The following is a 22274-nucleotide window of genomic DNA, read 5'->3' as shown; positions in this document are numbered from 1 at the left end:
TTAGGTGCAGCAGGAGGTGTGCTTCTTTTATAAAAAAAAAAAAAAAAAAAGTCTGTGCGGGTTTATTTTACTTCATAAACCCAGCAGTAACAACAAACGGTAAACGGCCTTCAGAGCAGGCAAAACAACACAACTGTCCTTAGCCGGCTCTCTGCTCCCTCAGGCCTGTGGGCATACAGGCTGGGGCAATGTCCAGCATGAAGTCTCGGTCTGGAGCCACACACAGGAGGCCTTCTACCTCAAAAACCTTCATAAACAATTGTGAGGTCTTACTCTTATTTACCACCAGAAAACCATAGACCTCTAAAAATTAACCTTTAATTGAAATATTTAAAAGGGTATATCACATAATAGTAGTTATCCAAAGAGTGCAAAAATTTATAAAATTAACCCCTTCCCGACCTGTGATGCCACATAGGCGTCCATGTGACGCTATCCCTCCAATCAGATGTGGAGGGGCGGTGTAAATTATGGCTGCCCTCGCCTGCCGCCGCTGCGTGATGACCCCGCCGCCGATGATCCCACCGCCACCACCTCCGACCGTGATCTGCCGCCGCTGCTGCTCACCCCCTGCCATCCGGTATGTGCTCCCCTCTGTGCTGTCCTCTGGTCCCCCACCATCCGATTCCAACTCCTCCGTGCACCAGTGATCGCCCCCTCCGTGCATCAGTGATTGCCCCCTGATCATCCCCTGTCCCGGTGATGGCCCCCTGCCCCGGTGATCGCTCCCTCCACCCCAGTTTACCCATTAGGGTTAGAGTTGGGCTAAAGTTAGGGTTGGGGCTAAAATTAATGTTGGGATTAGAGTTGTGTTAGGGTTGGGGGTGTCTTAGGGTTGGAGTTAGGGGTGTGTTGGGGTTAGGGTTGGAGTTATAATTGGGGGATTTCCACTGTTTAGGCACTTTAGGGGCTCTCCAATCGCGACATGATGCCCGCAGACTATTCCATCAGTCTGCATTCCAAAACATCACTTCTTCCCTTCCAAGCTCCGACGAAGTTTTCTCCCACATATGGGGTATCAGCGTACTCAGGACAAATTGGACAACAACTTTTTGGGTCCAATTTCTCCTGTTACCCTTGGGAAATTTAAAAAATTGGGGACTAAAAGATCATTGTCACGGATCCAAACCGTGTTGCCACCAATTTGTCATGTACCCGCTCTCAGCACGCTTCTTGGGGTTGCGCCTATAAGGGTTAATCTATCTCCCCTCTCTGTCTAGAATTCAACCTCTGTCCTATGCTGTAATGGGAGCATAAATCACACACCGACCCAGGCCACAAACTCGCTCATACACGCTGCCAGCACTCACCGAACACACGGGCAATGAGTCCCGGAAATATTACTACTACTGTCTGTCAATCATAAGGCTCACACAGTTTAAGGCTATTGATTCTTTAGAACATACAAGGTTCAACTAATTAAAGTTTTATGCTTTAATAGAAAAGGTATAGGGCGTACAATAAAAAAAAAAGGTATAAAAATATGGTAATAAAAAGTCCTACAAATATGCAAAACAGATATAAAAATAAACAGGAAAAAAACTTACAGAAATAGCTAACTTTGTAGTCTGCATTCTGCTCCTTGAGGGGGGATGAATATGGAATGGAACACATCAGCTTGGCTGCCCTCTATTTGTGAACAACTTTGTATGCATACAAGCCTAATTTAGAGTTACTCTGGAGGTCAAATTTCTAGAACAGCCTCTCAGGTTAATAATATTATAATTGCTTGTTTTTGATTGGACCACGGCCGCTCCCCCAATGAATATATTATTTTCCTCTGAACACTCTTTGCCTAAAGTTTCTCACACATAGTATCAGGCTGTAATTGACATCTCTCTTCAAAAGAGCTAGAAGGTGTGAAATGTTTCTCTTTCTTCCTGGTTTCCAGCAAGACACCCTGGCGAGATTGGAGACAGTAGACTGCTTGCTCAGGATACCATATGCTGTGAGACCTGCAGTCTCAGGACAGATGTTAAATTACTGCTAGTCACACATATATACCTATACATATTTCGCTACACCTCCCTCCTTATGAACGTGCATGGGGGTTGACTTACAGGTCAGCTCCCGATCGCGTATCTGGTTCCGCCCCACCTTGGCGAGATAGGCCATCGGCATTTCCATGATCGATTCATTTCTTATGTCTTATGCTGAATTGGGAAATCATATTGCTGTAATATCAGACTCCATCTAAGCAATTTCCCGTTGTCCCCAACTACTCTGTTGACCCAACTCATTAGGTAATGATCTGTTATGGTGAAGTTGCGCCCATTGAGGTATGGTTGCAGCTTCTGCAGAGCCCACACAATTGCCAAACATTCCTTCTCAATTGTGGCATAAGCCACTTCTCTGGGCAGGAGTTTCCTGCTTAGGTAAAGAATTGGGTGCTCCTCACCTTGCTGGTTCACCTGGCTGAGAACTGCACCTAGCCCATAGGTTCTGGCATCTGTCTGCACTACAAACCTGCAAGAGAAATCTGGGGCCTGAAAGACAGGTGAACTATCCAATGCCGACTTTAGGGCATAAAATGATTCCTCACACTGAGGAGTCCAGGAAACAATTTTGGGAAGCTTCCTCGTGGTCAGATCAGTTAACGGTTTGGCCAGAGCACTGTAGTTTGCTGCAAAAGTCCTATAGTAGCCAGCCGTACCCAGGAAGGACAGTACCGGCTTCTTGGTTTGTGGGGTGGACCAGGCTGTAATGGCTCCTACCTTCCCTGGCTCTGGTTTTAGCAGTCCTCCCCCCACCTGGTGTCCTAGGTATTGATCTTCCCGCATAGTTACCTGACACTTCCCTGGCTTAACAGTAAGACGTGCAGTTTTAAGCCTTTGCAACACCTGTGACAAATGTACGAGGTGTTCCTTCCAAGAATTACTAAAAATGGCTATATCATCGAGATAAGCAACGGCAAAATCATCACATCCTTCCAATAAGTGATTGACCAACCTCTGGAAGGTGACAGGGGCATTCTTCATACCAAATGGCATCACCAGAAACTCAAACAGCCCGAATGGCGTTATAAAGGCAGACGTCTCCTGAGCTTCTCTGGTCAGGGGTATCTGCCAATATCCCCTACTTAGGTCCATGATGGTGAGGTACGATGCTTTAGCTAGCTGCTCTAACAGCTCGTCTATCCTTACATGGGGTAGACCTCACATGTAGTCAGTACATTTAATTTCCTGTAGTCTACACAGAACCGGGTAGTACGGTCCTTTTTCGGGACAAGAACCACAGGCGAGGCCCAGGCACTCTGGGATTTTTGTATTACCTTGAAGTTTAGCATCTCCTCTACCTGTTCCCTCATGTGTGCCTTCACCTCTGCTGACACCCGGTATGTAGACTGCTTTACTGGGGGATTAGTACCAGTATCCACATGGTGAGTTGCTAAGTGCGTCCTCCTAGGCTCCCCTGTGAAGACTTCGGTGAACTCGCTGAGCACCCTCATCAGCTCAGACCTCTGACTGGGATAGCTCAGGGTTAAACTCTGCTGACTCCAGGGACGCCATGTACTGAGTCCCAGCCCCCACATCTAGTAACAGATCAACCTCCCCCTCTTAAGGCAGGCTACAGACAGGTAAGACACAGGTCTCTCTGTCACGATGAGCCTTCAACATATTAACATGAAATACTTTCTGACGCTTTTCATGTTTATCTAGTGTCACCACATAATTAACATTTAGCCGCTTGTGTACAGTGTATGGTCCCTCCCATGTGGCCTGTAATTTATTCTGTAACATAGGGACCAACACCCAAACCTTCTGGCCCTTCTCGTAGGCCCTCAGTCTGGCATTACGGTCGTACCAGACTGGGTGATTTGAGCCTGGGTCACGTTCTCATGGGCCAGGTTGCTCAGTTTTTGCATTCTTTGAGCCGCAGTACATATTCAACCACTGAGACTTCTGTAGTTTTGGGGTCATCCTTCCAACAGTCCTTAAATCAAGTGGCCGTATGATATCCACAGGCACTCGCTGGAAAGGCTCATCGATCACAGGCAGTGGTATCAGTGGAGCTTTCTGTTTATTCCCGGACTTTCCAACTCTGACAAACTACACATAATCGACAGTTATTGGCAATATCTGTCCCCATCTTGGGCCAATAGAAGTTTTATATGTCAGGCGAGCTTTAAGATACCGTCACATTAAGCGACGCTGCAGCGATATCGACAACGATGCCGATCGCTGCAGCGTCGCTGGAGAGCTGTCACACCGACAGCTCTCCCGCGACCAACGATGCCGAAGTCCCCGGGTAACCAGGGTAAACATCGGGTTACTAAGCGCAGGGCCTGTGAGCTGTGACTGTGAGCGCCGGCCGTAAAGTAAAAGCAGAGCACAGCAGTGACGTCACCGCTGTGCTTTACGGCCGGCCGGCGCTCACAGTCAGTGCGGGAAGCAGACGGCCAGGGACCTGACGGACATCAGAAGGTGAGTATGTACTGTTTTTTTTTTACATTTACAATGCTAACCAGGGTAAATATCGGGTTACTAAGCGCGGCCCTGCGCTTAGTAACCCGATATTTACCCTGGTTACCATTGTAAAATATTGCTGGCATCGTTGCTTTTGCTGTCAAACACGACGATACACGCCGATCTGACAACCAAATAAAGTTCTGGACTTTCAGCAACGACCAGCGATATCACAGCAGGATCCAGATCGCTGCTGCGTGTCAAGCACAACGATATCGCTATCCAGGACGCTGCAACGTCACGGATCGCTATCATTATCGTTGCAAAGTCGTTTAGTGTGAAGGTACCTTTAGTCTATTGTATTCCAAGGTGTCCAACCAGAGGAATTTGATGAGAAATTCTCAATAATTGTTCCCTAAATGGATTAGGAACAACCAGCCGCTTTTCACAGTCCCAATGTTCTGTAGTATCAGTGGGGAGATCCTGTTTATACGGTCTGTCCTGGTCCCAGTATACTCTCTCTTTGTCAGAAGCAGCAGGGGGCTGGCCTGCAAGACATCTGAGCTTCTCCAGACTGACATCTGTCCGCAGGGCCTCCTGGAAGCTCTCACACTCAGTCTGCAGGCCCTGGCCTAGTGTGACTGCCAGGCCCAGGTCTGAAGCTGAGTATTCAGTGGAGGTTATCAGGGGCCTTAGTGGATCTGCCATGTGAGGAGGCTTCGGGGCCACAGCATGGGCGTCCTGGCAGTTCTGTCTGAGACTCATCCTCTAATCTCTGGGGCTGCGTCTGAGCCGCAGCCTGACTCTGGGTCACAGCTGCCACACACGTATAGTCCTGTGCATTGGGAAATTTTCCCTCCTCGTACGGGATCTTAGGTGGGTCACTTGCTTCCACCTTCTCTGTAGCATTTACTTGCAAGGGGGGAACATAGTGGGACACCATCCTCCCCAGGTCTGTGCCTAGCAACACATTGGTGGGGATAGCCTCTGATACTCCCACTTCTCAGTCCTTTCCCTGCTCCCCAGTCCAGGTACACACAGGCCATGGGCAGGGCTGACCCCCTCCAATCCCGGTTTTAGACAGTCTTTCTTGGTATGATATCGGCAGGGGTTACCATGGCTGGACGCACCAGGGTCACCTCTGCCCCAGTGTCTCTGAGACCAATGGTTACTTTATTGCCAACAGTGACAGATTGACAGTTCTCATTAGCCCTCGCATCAGAGCAGGCCACAGAGGACAGACAGTGGGGACACAGACTGTGTTGTAGTTGGGCGTTTCTCCCTATCAGGGCAGACAGCGCTAACATGTCCCACTTTGTTGCAGGAGAAGCACTGGCGTGCATCACCTAAAGGAATGTCTGTTCCCCGGGATCCCATAGGAGGTGGGCTTGGACAGCACTGCTGATTGGCCGGCAGAGGGAGAAGGGTCCCCATTTGGCTTACCTCCCTTCCAGGTGAATCCCGATGGCTTCCGCTCCTCAGGCATCCTGTTAGCCACATAGCAGTCCTCAATCTTTGCAGCCTGATCCGCAGTTTGTGGTTCCCGATCACACACAAATTGTCGTACATCCGTGGGGCACATGTGAAGAAATTGATCCTTGACCATAAGATCCGTTAAGTCCTCAAAACTGTTAACAGAAGTCCCCTGATCCATTGGTGGAACGTGGTCCTCAAGGTGCTCGCAACATCCGCATAGCTGTCTGTTGATCCACATTGTAGGTTCCGGAACTTTCTCCGATACACTTCTGTGGTTAGGTTGTATTTTCTGATCAGGGCCTATTTTATGGCCTCCTAGTTCCCATCTAGCTCTGGTGAAAGGCCAGCAAAAATTCCAGGGCCTTGCCTTTCAGCCCTGGGGTTAACTGCGCCCACTGCTCACGGGGTAGGTGGTATTGCCTGCAGGTTTTTTTATACCCCCGAAGGAAAGTATCCAAGTCCTTATGCTTCTCCATCACAGGGAAGTTTTCCAGACGTGGTCTCGAATTTATGTCCTGGGAGGGGGTTAGCTGAGGACTGATACCCCTCTATTTGAGCCATCTGAAGCTTGAAAGCTCTCTCCTCCCGGCGTTCTGCAGCCTCTCTCTTAGCCTGGCATGCTGCAGCCTGTCAGTACTGTAGAATAAGCTGCATGTGCAGATTGGGATCGCTTGTTTCCAGCTCTTGTAAGTCCATTTGTAAAGTAGAGTCCATATGCTCCTCAGCACTGGCACTTCCATCAAGTATCTCTGGTGCATGAGTTGGCATTGCTGGGCCTCTCTGAGGTGGACTCTCTCCTTGCCCAGACTTTCCAGTACTTTGCTCTATGTCCCGCTCGACCAAGGCGCGTATCAGCAGTTCCTTGGATTTGTCGGCCATCTCTATTCCTCTCTGCTCACAGAGGTCGGTTAGAGCCTCTTTGCTCTGCTTCTTGTACAGGGCTGCCATATCAATGAACAGCCTTTGCCACATAAAAAAGAGAAAAGAAAAACGGGGAAGGGAAACTGCAATTATGTCTAAGTAAGCACTGAGTTGAACCTCGTAGAACTGGTGCACTCCTCGCAAGGATACCAATTCTTTAGTACAGAGAATAATTGCTTAAACCATACATTAATGCTCTAATAGAAATAATTCTATCCCACCGCTCTGCCACCAATTTATCACAGATCCCACCGTGCTGCCACCAATTTGTCACGTACCCACTCTCCGCACGCGACTTGGGGTTGCGCCTGGGGTTAATCTATCTCCCCTCTCTGTCTAGCATTGAACCTCTGTCCTATGCTGTAATGGGAGCATAAATCACATACCGTCCCAGGCCTCACACCCGCTCATACACGCTGCCACCACTCACCGAACACACGGGTGATGAGTCGCGGAAATATTACTACTACTGTCTGCCAATCATACGGCTCACACAGTTTAAGTCTATGGATTCTTTAGAACATAAAGGGTTCAACTAATTAAAGTTTTATGCTTTAATAGAAAAGGTACAGTGCTTACACTAAAAAAAGGTATAAAAATATGGTAATAAAAAGACATACAAATATGCAAAACGGTTATAAAAATAAACAGGAGAAAAACTTACAGAAATAGCTAACTTTGTAGTCTGCTTTCTGCTCCCTGAGGGGGGACAGATATGGAATGGAACACATCAGCTTGGCTGCCCTCTATTTGTGAACAACTTTGTATGCATACAAGCCTAATTTAGAGTTACTCTGGAGGTCAAATTTCTAGAACGGCCTCTCAGGTTAATATTATAATTGCTTGTTTCTGATTGGACCACGGCCGCTCCCCCAATGAATATATTATTTTCCTCTGAACACTCTTTGCCTAAAGTTTCTCACAGATAGATAGTGTCAGGCTGTAATTGATATCTCTCTTCAAAAGAGCTAGAAGGTGTAGAATGTTTCCCTTTCTTCCTGGTTCCGAGCAAGACTCCCTAGTGAGATTGGAAACAATAGAATGCTTGTTCAGGATACCATATGCTGTGACCCCTGTGAGACCTGCAGTCTCAGGACAGATTTTAAATTATTGCTAGTCACACACATATATACCTATACATATTTTGCTACAATCATGTTTGTGGAAAAAATATGATTTTTTTTATTTTCATGCCCGGGCGCTATAAACTTTAGTGAAACACCTGGGGGTTCAAAGTTCTCACCACACATCTAGATAAGTTCCTAGGGGGTCTAGTTTCCAAAATGGGGTCACTTGTGGGGTAGCTCAAATGTTTAGGCACACAGGGTCTCTCCATTCCCGACATGGTGTCCACTAACGATTGGAGTTAATTTTCCATTCAAAAAGTCAAATGGCGCTCCTTCCCTTCCGAGCCCTGCTGTGCACCCAAACAGTGGTTTACCCCCACATATGAGGTATCGGTGTATTCAGGAGAAATTACCCAACAAATTATAGGATCCATTTTATACCGTTGCCCATGTGAAAATGAAAAAATTGAGGCTAAAAAAAAAATTTTGTGGGGGAAAATAAAAGTACTTTTTCATTTTTACGGATCAATTTGTGAAGCACCTGGGGGTTCAAAGTGCTCACTATGCATCAATATAAGTTCCTTGGGGGTCTAGTTTCCAAAATGGGGTCACTTGTGGGGAGCTCCAATGTTTAGGCACACGGGCTCTCCAAACGCGACATAGTGTCCGCTAACGAGCTAATTTTCCATTCAAAAAGTCAAATGGCGCTCCTTCCCTTCCGAGCTCTGCCATGCGCCCAAACAGTGGTTTATGACCACATATGAGGCATCGGTGTACTCAGGAGAAACTGCCCAACACATTTTAGGATGCATTTTATCCTGTGGCCCATGTGAAAATGAAAATAATTAAGGATAAAAGAACAGTTTTGTTGGATAAATTAAAATGTCCATTTTTTCCTTCCACGTTACTTTTGTTCCTGTGAAGCACCTGAAGGGTTAATAATCTTCTTGAATGTTTTGAGTAGCTTGAGGGGTGCAAGTTTTGGGATGGTGTCAATTTTGGGTGTTTTCGGTCATATAGGCCCCTCAAAGGGACTTCAAATATGATGTGGTCACTAAAAAAATGGTTTTGTAAATTTTGCTGGAAAAAATAGAAATTGCTGATAAACTGTGAACCCTTAGGCTATGTGCACACGTCAGGATTTCTTGCAGAAATTTCCTGAACAAAACCGGACATTTTCTGCAAGAAATCCGCATGCGTTTTTTGCGCCGATTTTTTGCATTTTTTTTCCGGAGATTTCCCAATGTAATAAAATAGTGGGAAATCAGAGAAAAATCCGCAAAATTAATGAACATGCTGCGTTTTTTACCGCGACATATGCACAAAAATTGCGGAATGCATTATAAATGATGGGACGCATATGTATGCGTTTTTTAAGCGTTTTTATAGCGAAAAACACACAAAATATCCTGAACGTGTGCACACAGCCTTATAACTTCGTAACGAAAAATAATTTTTCCCAAAATTGTGCTGATGTAAAGTAGACATGTGGGAAATGTTATTTGTTAACTGTTTTGTGTCACATAACTTTCTGGTTTAACAATAAAAATTCAAGATTTGAAAATTGCAAAATTTTCACAATTTTTGCCAAATTTCCGATTTTTTTTTTTTTTTTTCACAAATAAACGCAAAAATTATCGACTTAAATTTACCACTAATATGAAGCCCAATATGTCACGAAAAATCACTCAGACTCGCTAGGATCCGTTGAAGCGTTCCTGAGTTATTACCTCATAAAGGGACTCTGGTCAGAATTGCAAAAAATGGCCAGGTCATTAAGTTCAAAATAGGCTGGGTCATGAAGGGGTTAAAGTAGGAAGGGGAAAATATCTTAACTAGGGCTAATCTCTCCCTGGACTGACCCTAGATTCGCCCTTCCTACCAGCAGAGGTTGGCACTCTAATTGTTGACGTAATGGTGCCCCCGCTCAACATCGGCAAACCTATGGCACCCTAAAAAAATCTTACACTAAATATACACAAAAAACACACACATCTACTATATAATTGTCTAAGGGTCACTTCCGTCTTTCTGTCTGTCCTTCTGTCTGTCTGTCACGGTTATTCATTCGCTGATTGGTCTCGCCAGCTGCCTGTCATGGCTGCCGTGACCAATCAGCGACAGGCACAGTCCAGAAGAAAATGGCCGCTCCTTCCTCCCCGCAGTCAGTGCCCGCTCCGTACTCCCCTCCAGTCAGCGCTCACACAGGGTTAATGGCAGCGTTAACCGACCGCGCTATGGCGCGGTCGGTTAACGCTGCTATTAACCCTGTGTGACCAAGGTTTTACTATTGATGCTGCCTATGCGGCGTCAATAGTAAAAAATATCTAATGTTAAAAATAATTTTAAAAAAAATCGTGTTATACTCACCGTCCGTCGGCCCCTCGGATCCACAACAGGCCTTCCCTGCTCATGACGCTCCGGTAACCGGTCCATGCTGCAATCTTGCGAGATTATGACGTACGGTCTCGCGAGACCGCTACGTCATCATCTCGCGAGACCGCAATGCAATCTTCAGACCGGAGCGCGCGACGAGCATCGGTAACCGGCTGCTTCGATCCTGAGGCTCCGGAAGGTGAGTATATAACTATTTTTTATTTTAATTTTTTTTTTTTTTTAACAGGGATATGATGCATACTACGTGGCTGGGCAGTATACTACGTGGCTGGGCAGTATACTATGTGGCTGGGCAATATACGACGTGGCTGGGCAATACCAAAAAAGAGCCAAAGAATCATCATGATGACTGTTATTTATGGTAAACACAGGTACAGGCACATCTTCACAATGAGGAACAGGCCTTCTTGCAGATTCCATGTTACTCCCATTTTCGTTTCTTATGCTTATTGAATCCTTGCACTTGCACTGCACAGAAATAACAGTCATCATGATGATTTTTTGGCTCTCTCCACACCATTGGAACACCAAATTTGAAGCTTTTTCTTTGTCCTTTGCTCCATTTTCGTAATAATTCGATACATGCTTTGCACACTATGTGTGGTGCCCAAAACTTGTCTTGGTCCCCAAGCATAACCCCAAAATAGGCAAAATACACTTTTTTTACGAAGTCTGTTATGTTTCTTCTATGTTTTGGCAGTGTGTATTCACCACAAATGTAACAGAATGAGTCTGGATCGTTAAGACAACTTCTTCTTGATGAGTTCATGCTTTTCACTGGAAAACAGACAACAACATAAAGTTAGTGCAAAAATCAAGCTATGAACAAACTTTTAGAACACTAATTAACACAAAACTATATTGAGAACTGCTCAGTTCAAGTACTAATCCAAAGAAATTAATGAGATGATGCGTCGCATTTACCAACAAGTGCTATAAATAAGATACCAAAAATGTCAAAAACTTGAGCCAATCTGGCAAAACTGATAGCATATTCAGAATCAGCACCCCAAAAATACCCCAAATTCATTAAAATATTTTGGACACCAGAAAAAAAAATTTTTTTTGTTGACCTGTGTAATAAATCGTGATATTCTCACCTTCCGGCGTCCCTCGCAGCGTTCCCGCTCGTCGCAATGCTTCCGTTCCCAGTGATGCTTTGCGGCAATGACCTGTGATGACGTGTCTCGTGAGCGCTACGTCATCTGAGGTAATTGCCTCTAGGCATTGTTGGGAACGGGAGCATCGCCAGGAGCGGGAAGACTGCCGGGGACGCCGGAAGGTGAGAATATCACGATTTATTATTTTTAACAGTATATCTTTTTACTATTGATGCTGCATACACTTGTCAAACACTCTTTGAGTAGTGTAACCAACCTGTCAATCAGTTTTCCAAGCGATGCTACAGATCGCTTGGAAAACGCTAGCATTCTGCAAGCTAATTACGCTTGGAAAACGCTAGTGTTTAGCGGGAAAACGCGTGCCAATTCCGCATTCGTTTTACCCGCAGCACAGTTGCGGAATTTCTGCGGCAATTCCTGACATGTGCACATAGCCTAAGGGTACTGTGTAATGGAATAGTGGTTTGATTCTATCACCTAAAACTGTAGTTTTAAAATACTTCCATTAGTACTACATATTTTTGCCCTATCATTAGACACAGGGCATTTTTTCAGCTCAATATCTCAGAATTTTTGTTCTTAAACTGCAGTCTAAATACTGGTAATAGGGCCAAAATCTGTGATACTATCATTAGGTACAGGGTATTTTTTTTGCTACCCATTTTTTGGTTGCACTATTTCTCCTGGTACTACAAGATAATTTTCACATTGGGTATTATCTTTGTATGTGTGTGTTTTTTGTGTATATTTAGTGTAAGATTTTTTTAGTGTGCTTTAGGGCTGCCGTCGTTGAGCGGGGGCGCCATTACATCAACAAATAGTGTGCCAACCTCCACTGGTAGGAAGGATGAATTTAGAGTCAGTCCAGGGAGAGATTGGCCCTAGTTAAGATATTTTCCCCTTCCTACTTTAATTTTGTAAATTTTTGCACTCTTTGGATAACTACTATGTGATACACCCTTTTAAATATTTCAAGTAAAGGCCTACCCTACCTCCCAAGACACAAACCATGTGCCAAACAGCCTCCATTATCTAGGCTGTAACCACACATACAGGTGAGGTATGTAGGTAGCCAGACCCGCCCATCTCTCATAGCTCCCCGCAACCCAGACCCAGGTGCACTAAACAACATCTTAGTGCTTACGTGCACTAAAGCAAAATACTGCGGGTTGCATCACAGGGAGCAGCCATCTCTGTGACACCTACCCTCCCATTGACTACACGGCCATTAGCCTCCTTACAACTGACACACGCAATGGTTTTTTTTATCTTGAGTCACTGTGAAATGCTCAAATACAGCTGACTTCATAAGATGCTTCTTAGACATTTTGTAATTATGTAAATTCGCTCTCAAAATAATTTTGTCCTGTTAAAAAAAAATATATATATATATTGTAATTCTTGCAAGAATAGGGAATCATGCACTGTATAATTTAGGATAGAAATAAAACAATCATTGCATAAATCAATAGGACAGATGATAAGTATAAAGTTTGTAAAATACACTGTGTTCCAAATTATTATGCAAATTGGATTTAAGTGTCATAAAGATTTAATTGTTTTGTTTTTCAAATAAACTCGTGGATGGTATTGTGTCTCAGGGCTTAATGGATCACTGGAATCAATCTTAAACACTTGTGATAATTGGTTTTCCAGGTGATTCTAATTAAAGGAAAACTACTTAAAAATGATGTTTCACACTATTAAGCAGGTCACAGTTTTCAAGTAACATGGGAAAGAAAAAGGATCTCTCTGCTGCTGAAAAGCATCAAGTAGTGCAATGCCTTGGTGAAGGGATGAAAACATTAGAAATTTTCCAAAAACAGAAGCGTGATCATCGTACTGTTAAGAAATTTGTGGCTGTATCTGAGCACAAAAGTGTTTGTGCTGATAAAGGCATAATGAGGAAGATTTCTGCCAGGCAAGTTCATCGGATTAAGAGAGCAGCTGCTAAAAAGCCATTACAAAGCAGCAAACAGATATTTGAAGCTGCTGGTGCCTCTGGAGTCCCTCGAACCTCAAGGTGTAGGCTCCTTCAAAGGCTTGCTGTGGTGCATAAACCTACTATTCGGCCACCCTTAAACAGTGTTCACAAGCAGAAATGGTTGTATTGGGCCCACACATACATGAAGACTAATTTCCAAACAGTCTTGTTTACTGATAAGTGTTGAGCAACCCTGGATGGTCCAGATGGATGGAGTAGTGGATGGTTGGTGGATGGCCACCATGTCCCAACAAAGCTGCAACGTCAGCGAGGAGGTGGAGGAGTCATGTTTTGGGCCAGAATCATGGGAAACAGCTGGTAAGGCCCTTTAAGGTTCCTGAAGGTGTGAAAATGACCTCTGCAAAGTATATAGAGTTTCTGACTGACAACTTTCTTCTATGGTCTAAAAAGCAGAAAGGTGCCTTCAGGAGAAAAAATCATCTTCATGCTGACAATGCCCCATCTCATGCTGCAAAGAATACCTCTGAGTCATTGGCTGCTATGGGCTTAAAAGGAGATAAACTCATGGTGTGGCCACCATCTTCCCCTGACCTCAACCCTATAGAGAACCTTTAGAGGATCATCAAGCAAAAGATCTATGAGGGTGGGAGGCAGTTCACATCAATACAGCAGCTCTGGGAGGCTATTCCAACTTCATGCAATGAAATACAAGCAGAAACTCTCCAAAAACTCACAAGTTCAATGGATGCAAGAATTGTGAAGGTGATATCAATGAAGGGCTCCTATGGTAACATGTAACTTGGCCTGTTAGGATGTTTTGGAGTTAAATAGCTTTTTTGTTCAGTGAATGTGACCTCTTAATGCTGCAAATTCCACAAATGAGCATTTTCAGTTCTTCAAAACATATCAAATGTTTAGAAATTCTACTGTGCATAATAATTTGGAACAGTGCATTTTGAGTTTTTATTTATTTTGGAGATTATACTGTTATCATTCGGAGGTTTTTTCAATAAAGTTTGATGTATAATCTAACGGGTGATTACTTTTATTAGGCTGACTGTCATTTGCACCGACCATTTAGGAAAATCTGATAAAAATGTAATTTGCATAATAATTTGGAACATAGTGTATGTTGTTAGATAGCTTTACTCTGAACTTTCAATGTCAGGCTTGTCTCAGGGTACAGCTGACTAAGTACTTCACATCATATTTATTCACAGTCTATGAAAAGCTGAGGAGGGAGGGAGCATGTTTGTGCTGAATCATATTCCAGAACACACACACACACACACATATATATGTGTGTGTGTGTGTGTGTGTGTGTGTGTGTGTGTGTGTGTGTGTGTGTGTGTGTGTGTGTGTGTGTGTGTGTGTGTGTGTGTCCTCATTCATCCTGTTACTGTATTTCCGAATTTGAGATGTTAGAAAACAGTTTTTCCCCTTATATTCTATGTATAGTGTATATAAGTCATCAGAGTAGCTAATTTCTCCAAACATGAGCTGAGAGGGAAAAACAAACTAAAATATCAAGCATACAGAGACAACATATACTGGACTATTGATTTATGCAGTTTATTGAAAGTTTAGATATGCTTTAAGAAGTACTTACCTTACTACTGCTTTCCTGTTCACTCCAGAAGTTCAGAGATGAATGCAGGCATTCCTTCCCGTGTTTGTTACTTTTTCCCCTTATCTGTAGAGGAGGAGCTTCACTACTTATCATGAACATAAACTGCAGCACAGATTCATCTCAGCTAAAAGTCTAGACCTTAGATCAGGAATAGGACAGACATTTATAGAACATTTTATGACTTTCCCAAATTCTTATGAAAAGAAATATTCCCCACAAACTGCATTGAACTACTGTACCCAATTTATTATATATTTTAGGAGTCTGAGTCTGTCCATTTTTTTTTCATACCGACTTCACCAAAATGGGCTCTGACTCCAGAGCCCTAGTATCATCGTTTCTTATCCGCCAGTTACCTCCAGAGCTGCAATCACTATTCTGCCGTTACATCCTGTCTTATTCTCCACTCACTTCCAGAGCTGCACTCGCTTTTCCACTATTGTTTCGAATCGCCCATTTAATCACCCGGATGCAGGATTTGCATTGTGAATGCAGCTCTGGTTGTGACTGGAGGACATGTCGCCCCTGTCTGTGCCTGTAATAACCCTCTTTTTTATTATGAAGGACCCCCACCTGGGGCAGTGGCCCCCCGGACACAGGACAGCTCTTTAGGCTGCCGAGCGCCCTAAACAGGTGAAGCTTTGTGTCGTCTGCCCTCAGTGCTGGGACCCCCGCTGCTCCTTGGGTGCCTCTTTGCTTTGCTGCGCTGTGTGCGTGTGCCCCCCGCAGTGAGATGCCAGCTTCGCCCTGTCTGCTGCCTCTTTGTGCCCGTCCTGACCATCATGTGCCCTCTCCTCCCCTCCCTCGCAGAACCAACTCTGACTCTGCCCTGCACACGAGTGTGATGAACCCCGTCTCCCAGGAGCCGTACCCCGGACCCCCAACCGGGGTCTCCTCCACCTCCCACAAAAATGGTAAGTGACACCACCTAGTGGTGGGGAAGAGCCTGTGGCTCCAGGAAAGTAGCATCAATTTCAAAATTGCTCTGTTGCCAGCAGCATAAGCAGGAATTAAAATTAAAACATAACTTTTAATGTATAACCAAATAAAGGAATATATTAAATAAACTGTCACCCAAAAAAAAGTGTATCGATAAAAAAGTACTACTGGGTATACCCTGTCAGGGGACGTGCCATAAAAAATGTAGTACTTATACAAGATTTTATTGCAGACGCTGGCAGTGGTCCAGTGTCCTATCACTCAATCCAAGGTACCTGATTAAATGGTGATAATGCCTGTAGAAGAAGCATTTATCAAGTGCCAATACAAATAAACAGATAGCCTTGGTTACATTAATATTAGCAGTTATCACAAAGCAAAGGGAGGGGTAAGATCAATTGGAAAAGACATGTACACAAAAGTAATATTGGAACAATCTCACCAATTGCTGAGGATAGGTAAGGTGGAGCCCCAATTCGCTTAGGTGGAGAGATTCTTCAAGCCACATACTGCAGTATAGTATAGAGGGTGGCAGCTCTATTTGTAGCACTGAAGCACCTTATCTCCCATGCAAGCTAGTCCCCTGATGATCCTGCTTGCAAAGAAACGCGTTGGGACCTGGAAATAGGGAGAGTGCAGGGCATGTTATACCTTAGGGGTAGATGTGGACTGTCCTTGTAAGGGCAGGAGCTCGGGGATTGAGATTTATTGATAGCCCTCCAGGGACTGACAGGGAATTGTCTCCTGCTGCTGTGGCTTGAAGAATCTCTCCACCTAAGCGAATTGGGGCTCCACCTTACCTATCCTCAGCAATTGGTGAGATTGTTCCAATATTACTTTTGTGTACATGTCTTTTCCAATTGATCTTACCCCTCCCTTTGCTTTGTGATAACTGCTAATATTAATGCAACCAAGGCTATCTGTTTATTTGTATTGGCACTTGATAAATGCTTCTTCTACAGGCATTATCACCATTTAATCAGGTACCTTGGATTGAGTGATAGGACACTGGACCACTGCCAGCGTCTGCAATAAAATCTTGTATAAGTACTACATTTTTTATGGCACGTCCCCTGACAGGGTATACCCAGTAGTACTTTTTTATCGATACTTTTTTTTGGGTGACAGTTTATTTAATATATTCCTTTATTTGGTTATACATTAAAAGTTATGTTTTAATTTTAATTCCTGCTTATGCTATGTTCTCAAGATTTTGGTAGGATCATGTAATACATTCAAACTATTATATATTGCTGTTTTTGCACTGTTGCCAGCAGCGCAGAGTATTTAAGATCAGTGGATTCCTGTGTCTATATGCAGGTGGGAGGGGCTAAATGAGTAAATAGGAGGAGTTATGGGGGTGCTATGCATGGTAGTAATGTATTTTGATTCTTTGCTTCTTTCTTCCATACCGGCAGCCTTCCCATTCAGTGTCCCAGCGATAGAGGAGTCCCAGGCGGACGGTGGGCACCTGCTGAGTCCGTGTGACGCCAAGAAAGTGAGTGTGGAGATGTGATGACAGGTGGGCGCCATACTTGAACATGAGTGTAAATATGCCCCCTTTGCTCCTCTCCATAGCTGGCCTCTGCTCGCCCGAAATCCTGCGAGGTACCCGGGATTAAGTAAGTTGAGACCTACAGAGGATTGTGGGGTCAGGCCGTGCCATCTCTGCTAGGGGGGCATGTCATTTTTTATCTTCTTGTTTCAGCATTTACCCTTCGGTGGATCAGCCTGCCAGTGTCCCCGCAGCCGCCTCTGTACTTAATACTGGGGGTTCCTTACCGGACCTGACCAACCTACACTTTCCATCACCCCTCCCTACTCCCCTAGACCCAGACGAGCCGGGATTCAGCAGCCTGAGCGGCAGGAGCAGCAACGGGAACCTGACCAGCACCTTGTCCCATCTGGGAATCAGCAGGGCTGGATTTTCCACCGGGTTCAACCCATCAGGTATACTGGTGTTACAAAACTATGACTCCCAGCATATTTTTAGCGTGCCATCATAACTGCCCTCATCCCTGACATCTCACTCGTCACACCCCCTGACATTGCCCATCACCTAAAATGTCACACAGCACATCCCTCACACTGCTCTGTCACCTTACAGGTTTACATCCCCCCCCCCCCCCTCCCCTACTCTGCTCTGTCACCTCACAGGTTTACATCCCCCGGCTCTGCTCTGTCACCTCACAGGTTTACATCCCCCGACTCTGCTCTGTCACCTCACAGGTCGCATCCTCCGACCCTGCTCGGTCATCTTACAGGTCGCACCCACCGACTCTGCTCTGTCACCTCACAGGTCCCATCCCCCTACTCTGCTCTGTCACCTCACAGGTATACATCCCCCCAACTCTGCTCCGTCACCTCACAGGTTTACATTCCCCCCGACTCTGCTTCGTCACCTCACAGGTTTACATCCCCCCGACTCTGTTCCTTCACCTCCCAGGTTTACATCCCCCGACTCTGCTCTGTCACCACATACACTAGCTTACCTCTATGTTCTTGGTTTTAGGTTTTTCGCTGTCGGCCGCGGCTGTGCAGAATCCTCTGAGCCGTCAGTCCCTGCTATCGTCGCTGAGTAATCCAAACCTGCAGACGTCCCTCAGCAGCGTGTCCCTGCAGACATCCTACAGTAATCCGTCCCTGCAGTCATCGCTCAGCAGCCAGTCTCTGCCCTCATCGCTGAGCAATCAGTCCTTGTCGCCCTCGGCCAGCAGTCACAGTCTGCCTTCCGCCTACAGCACCCCATCCTCTCCATCCTCATCCTCCTCCTCATCGTTTCCTCCTCTGGCTCCTGCCTCACTGAACACCTCCCCATGTCGTAGAGTCCCACTCAGCCCTCTCACATTGCCAATGGCCGGGGACTCCAGGAGGCCACACCAGAAGCAATTTTCACCTACCATGTCCCCGACACTGACGTCCATCACTCAGGTAACAAGCATTGCCCCATGTGCCTTCCTCTGACTGAATACCACCCCCATTCTCTCTCATATATTTACCTTCTGTGTGTTTTGTAGGGAGTACCCCTGGATACCAGCAAAATGCCTGCTGAGCAGAGACTGCCACCTTACCATTATAATCACCCTGGCCTCATACACCAGCCCCAGCATCCTCTGCACCATTCCCAGCAGTCAATGCACGACTCCCAGCATCCTGTGTGCCATTCCCAGCAGCCAATGCATGACTCCCAACATCCTGTGCACCATTCCCAGCATCCTCTGCACGACTCCCAGCATCCTCTGCACTATTCCCAGAAGTCGATAAATGACTCCCAGTATCCTTTGTCCCAATCCCAGGACTCTTCATATGAAGGGCAGCCATCATTACACCATTTCCAGCAGCCTCTGCATTTATCCCAGACTCCCCCACCACAGCTGCCTATAATGTCACCCCAGCAACCATCACAACAAGCCCCCCAATCCCTGAGCCAACATGGTCTACAAGTGCTGGGGGAGGTTTCCCAGAAGCATTTGCCACAAAGATCCCACAAAAATAATTATGGCATTGCGTCAAGCATGCAACCCTACTTGTATCAGCAGAACTCGGGGGAATCTTTTTACCAGCCGCCCCTGACTGACTACACTCTGGGCAATGTAAGTTCCTAGTGGTCTTTGTGATCATTTGTCCTAATGACTCTCGCTCGCTACAGCCCCGTGTGACCATGCTCTGTTCTCTCCATAGTCACTTCTAAGCAGTCTCTTCGATGACTTTGATTTCCAGCTCTCAGCTCAGCAGACGAATTCTCTGTCCCAGCAGGTACAGTAGGGGGCACTGCTTACAGTACATGGCGCAGGGCTCTGGACGCTCACTGTGGGGTCTGATGTGTCTCTGCTCAGTTTGAACAGTGTAATATGATGGAGGGTGGGCGCCTGGGCCTGAGCGGCAGCTGTTTACCTGGAGATTATCCTCTGGTGCAGAACTCGTCACAGCCCCTGAAGAGACTGAACAACTGCAGCCGCCACGAGCCCATCCCTAACATCATCCTGACAGGTGAGTGTGTGCCCACATTCTCACTGTGCCTGCTTCTGCCTGTGCCCCCTGTAACCTCCCTCCTTCTCATATCCAGCTGTGGACTCCTCTCCTGGCTTCTCTAAGGAAATCACCAGCGCATTGTCTGGGGTCCCTGGCTTTGAAATGGATCCATCTCTGGGTTTGGAGGAAGATCTTAACATTGAGCCCCTGACTCTGGACGGGCTTAATATGCTCAGTAACCCCTATGTGCCCCTGACGGACCCCCTGGTGGAGGATTCCTTCCGTTCAGACCGGCTGCAGTGAGGTTACTGTGAGAAAGAAGAGAGCGTTGTCCTCCCTGTGGTGGATGGGTGGAGATGGTGGCGTTGGAGCTCCCACTAGTGGTTATCACCGGGTATGGTGGACCTGTGACTGGTCTTCACTGGGTGTTGATCTGGAAGATGTTTTACAACCTGCGCCCCTGAAATTTCTGACCAGTTCCCTTCTTTTATCCCTTGCCATGCTGTGCAGAGTTACTGTCTCTACATGGTCGCCAGAGCTCTCCTGTCTTGTCACATGTTGCACCCTGAAACCCTACGTTTTCCTCTTCCGAGTCCCCCCATTTTTCATCTTTACTAGATGAGAATATTTTCCTGACTCTTTAATTATCTATTTTTCTAACCAGAACTGGGTTTTTTTCTAGTGTGAGAAGCCACAGCTATGGATGCTGTTGTCTCCGCAATGGGGCTTCTCCTTTCCTGGCACCGAGCTGTCTGTCAATCAGCCATAGGTGCCCGTTGTATCTCACCCTAACCTCTTGTGCCTTTACTGCCTCCTCTCCGTGTAACATAGTGTCGATATCGGCCACTCCTTCCACGGCTCCACATATATCCATGTTCACCACCGTGCTGCGCCAGCAACTCCGCATATATCCAGGTCCACCACCATGCTGGGCCAGCGAGTCCGTATATATCCAGGTCCACCACCACGCTGCGCCAGCAACTCCGCATATATCCAGGTCCACCACCGTGCTGCGTCTACAGCTCCGCATATATCCAGGTCCACCATCGTTCTGTGCCAACGACTCCGCATATATCCAGGTCCACCACCGTGCTGCGTCTACAGCTCCGCATATATCCAGGTCCACCACTGCTGCGCCAGCGACTCCGCAGATATCCAGGTCCACCACCGTGCTGCTCCAGCGACTCTGCAGAAATCCAGCTCCACCACCGTGCTGCGCCAGCGACTCTGCAGAAATCCAGGTCCACCACCGTGCTGCGCCAGCGACTCCGCATAGATCTAGGTCTACCACTGTGCTGTGCCAGCGACTCTGCATATATCCAGGTCCACCACCGTGTTGCACCAGCGGCTCCGCATGTAGGTCCACTACCGTGCTGCGCCCACCAGACTTTTCTATTTCATGATTTCTAGATGATTGTTATTTATTGACTCCGGATTTTGCAGGCAAAACATGGATGAGGGGGCTTATTTTCTGCCGTCGCTCCTGCCCTAGTGAAGAAATTTTTTTTATTTTCTCCTTATTTCCTTTTGTAAACCATTCTGTATAAATGTATATATTTGTACCAAGTTGTCCTTTTTATAAGATATCGAAAATAAAGCAAAGAAAAAAGGTGCACCATCCTGGCGACCTGTCCCTGGCCCCATCAGTAACACTCTGCTGCCTCTAGGTGGCAGTACAGATAATACCATAGGTAAATTTCAATATTACCCAAAGCCTCCTGTAAGTGGCGGTGTATAAGGGTAGATCCCGGTGTTGCCAGAACCTCCTGTAGATGGTGGTTTATAGAGGTAAATCCCAGTATTACCTAGAACCTCCTGTAGGTGATGGTATGTAGAGATAAATCCCAGTAATGCCTAGAACCTCCTATAGGTGACGGTATATAGAGGTAATTCCCGGAGCCTCTTGTAGGTGGCGGTATATAGAGGTAATTCCTAGTATTACCCAGAGCCTCCTGCAGGTGGCAGTATATAGAGGTATAACCCGGAGCCTCCTGTAGGTGGCGGTAAATAGAGGTAAATCCTGATATTACCCGTCACCTCCTGTAGCTGGTTTATAGAGGTAAATCCCAGTATTACTTGGAGCCTCCTGTACGTGACGGTATATATAGGTAAATCCCAATATTACCTAGTGCCTCCTGTATGTGGCGGTATATATAGAGGTAAATCCCGGTATTACCTGAAACCTCCTGTAGGTGGATTATAGAAATAAATCCTGGTATTACCAAGAGCCTCCTGTAGATAGCGGTATATAGAGGTAAGTCCTGGTATTTCCTGGAGCCTCCTGTAGGTGGCGGTTGTAAGGAAATACGAGAGAGCCAGAGGGATACAGATATCCCCCCCCCACCGTCACCAATCTGGGACGGAGCTTACACACAGAGCTCTCTGGCACCCTTTACCCTC

General features: G+C 46.1%; 1 protein-coding gene across 7 annotated transcripts in view; it reads left to right on the top strand.

Moving 5' to 3' along the window:
* Positions 1-21494, top strand: part of CRTC2 (CREB regulated transcription coactivator 2) — a 45103-nt gene extending 23609 nt beyond the window's left edge. For 4 of the 7 annotated variants that reach the window (XM_077255128.1, XM_077255135.1, XM_077255173.1 and 1 more), the window contains exons 5-14: positions 15528-15596; positions 15774-15877; positions 17321-17400; positions 17481-17524; positions 17611-17852; positions 18415-18833; positions 18920-19495; positions 19584-19658; positions 19739-19892; positions 19969-21494. In XM_077255128.1, coding sequence (XP_077111243.1) covers positions 15528-15596; positions 15774-15877; positions 17321-17400; positions 17481-17524; positions 17611-17852; positions 18415-18833; positions 18920-19495; positions 19584-19658; positions 19739-19892; positions 19969-20177 — 1972 coding nt within the window. In that variant the 3' untranslated portion in view covers positions 20178-21494. The remainder of the gene's footprint in view (positions 1-15527; positions 15597-15773; positions 15878-17320; positions 17401-17480; positions 17525-17610; positions 17853-18414; positions 18834-18919; positions 19496-19583; positions 19659-19738; positions 19893-19968) is intronic. The other 3 variants (XM_077255149.1, XM_077255142.1, XM_077255156.1) reach the window with 2 other exon arrangements.
* The last annotated feature ends 780 nt before the right edge of the window (positions 21495-22274 follow it).

This window comes from Ranitomeya variabilis, chromosome 1, assembly GCF_051348905.1.
Source record: "Ranitomeya variabilis isolate aRanVar5 chromosome 1, aRanVar5.hap1, whole genome shotgun sequence".
Lineage (NCBI taxonomy): Eukaryota > Metazoa > Chordata > Amphibia > Anura > Dendrobatidae > Ranitomeya > Ranitomeya variabilis.
Note: the sequence above shows the minus strand (reverse complement) of the source record. Positions and strands in the feature narration are given on the sequence as shown.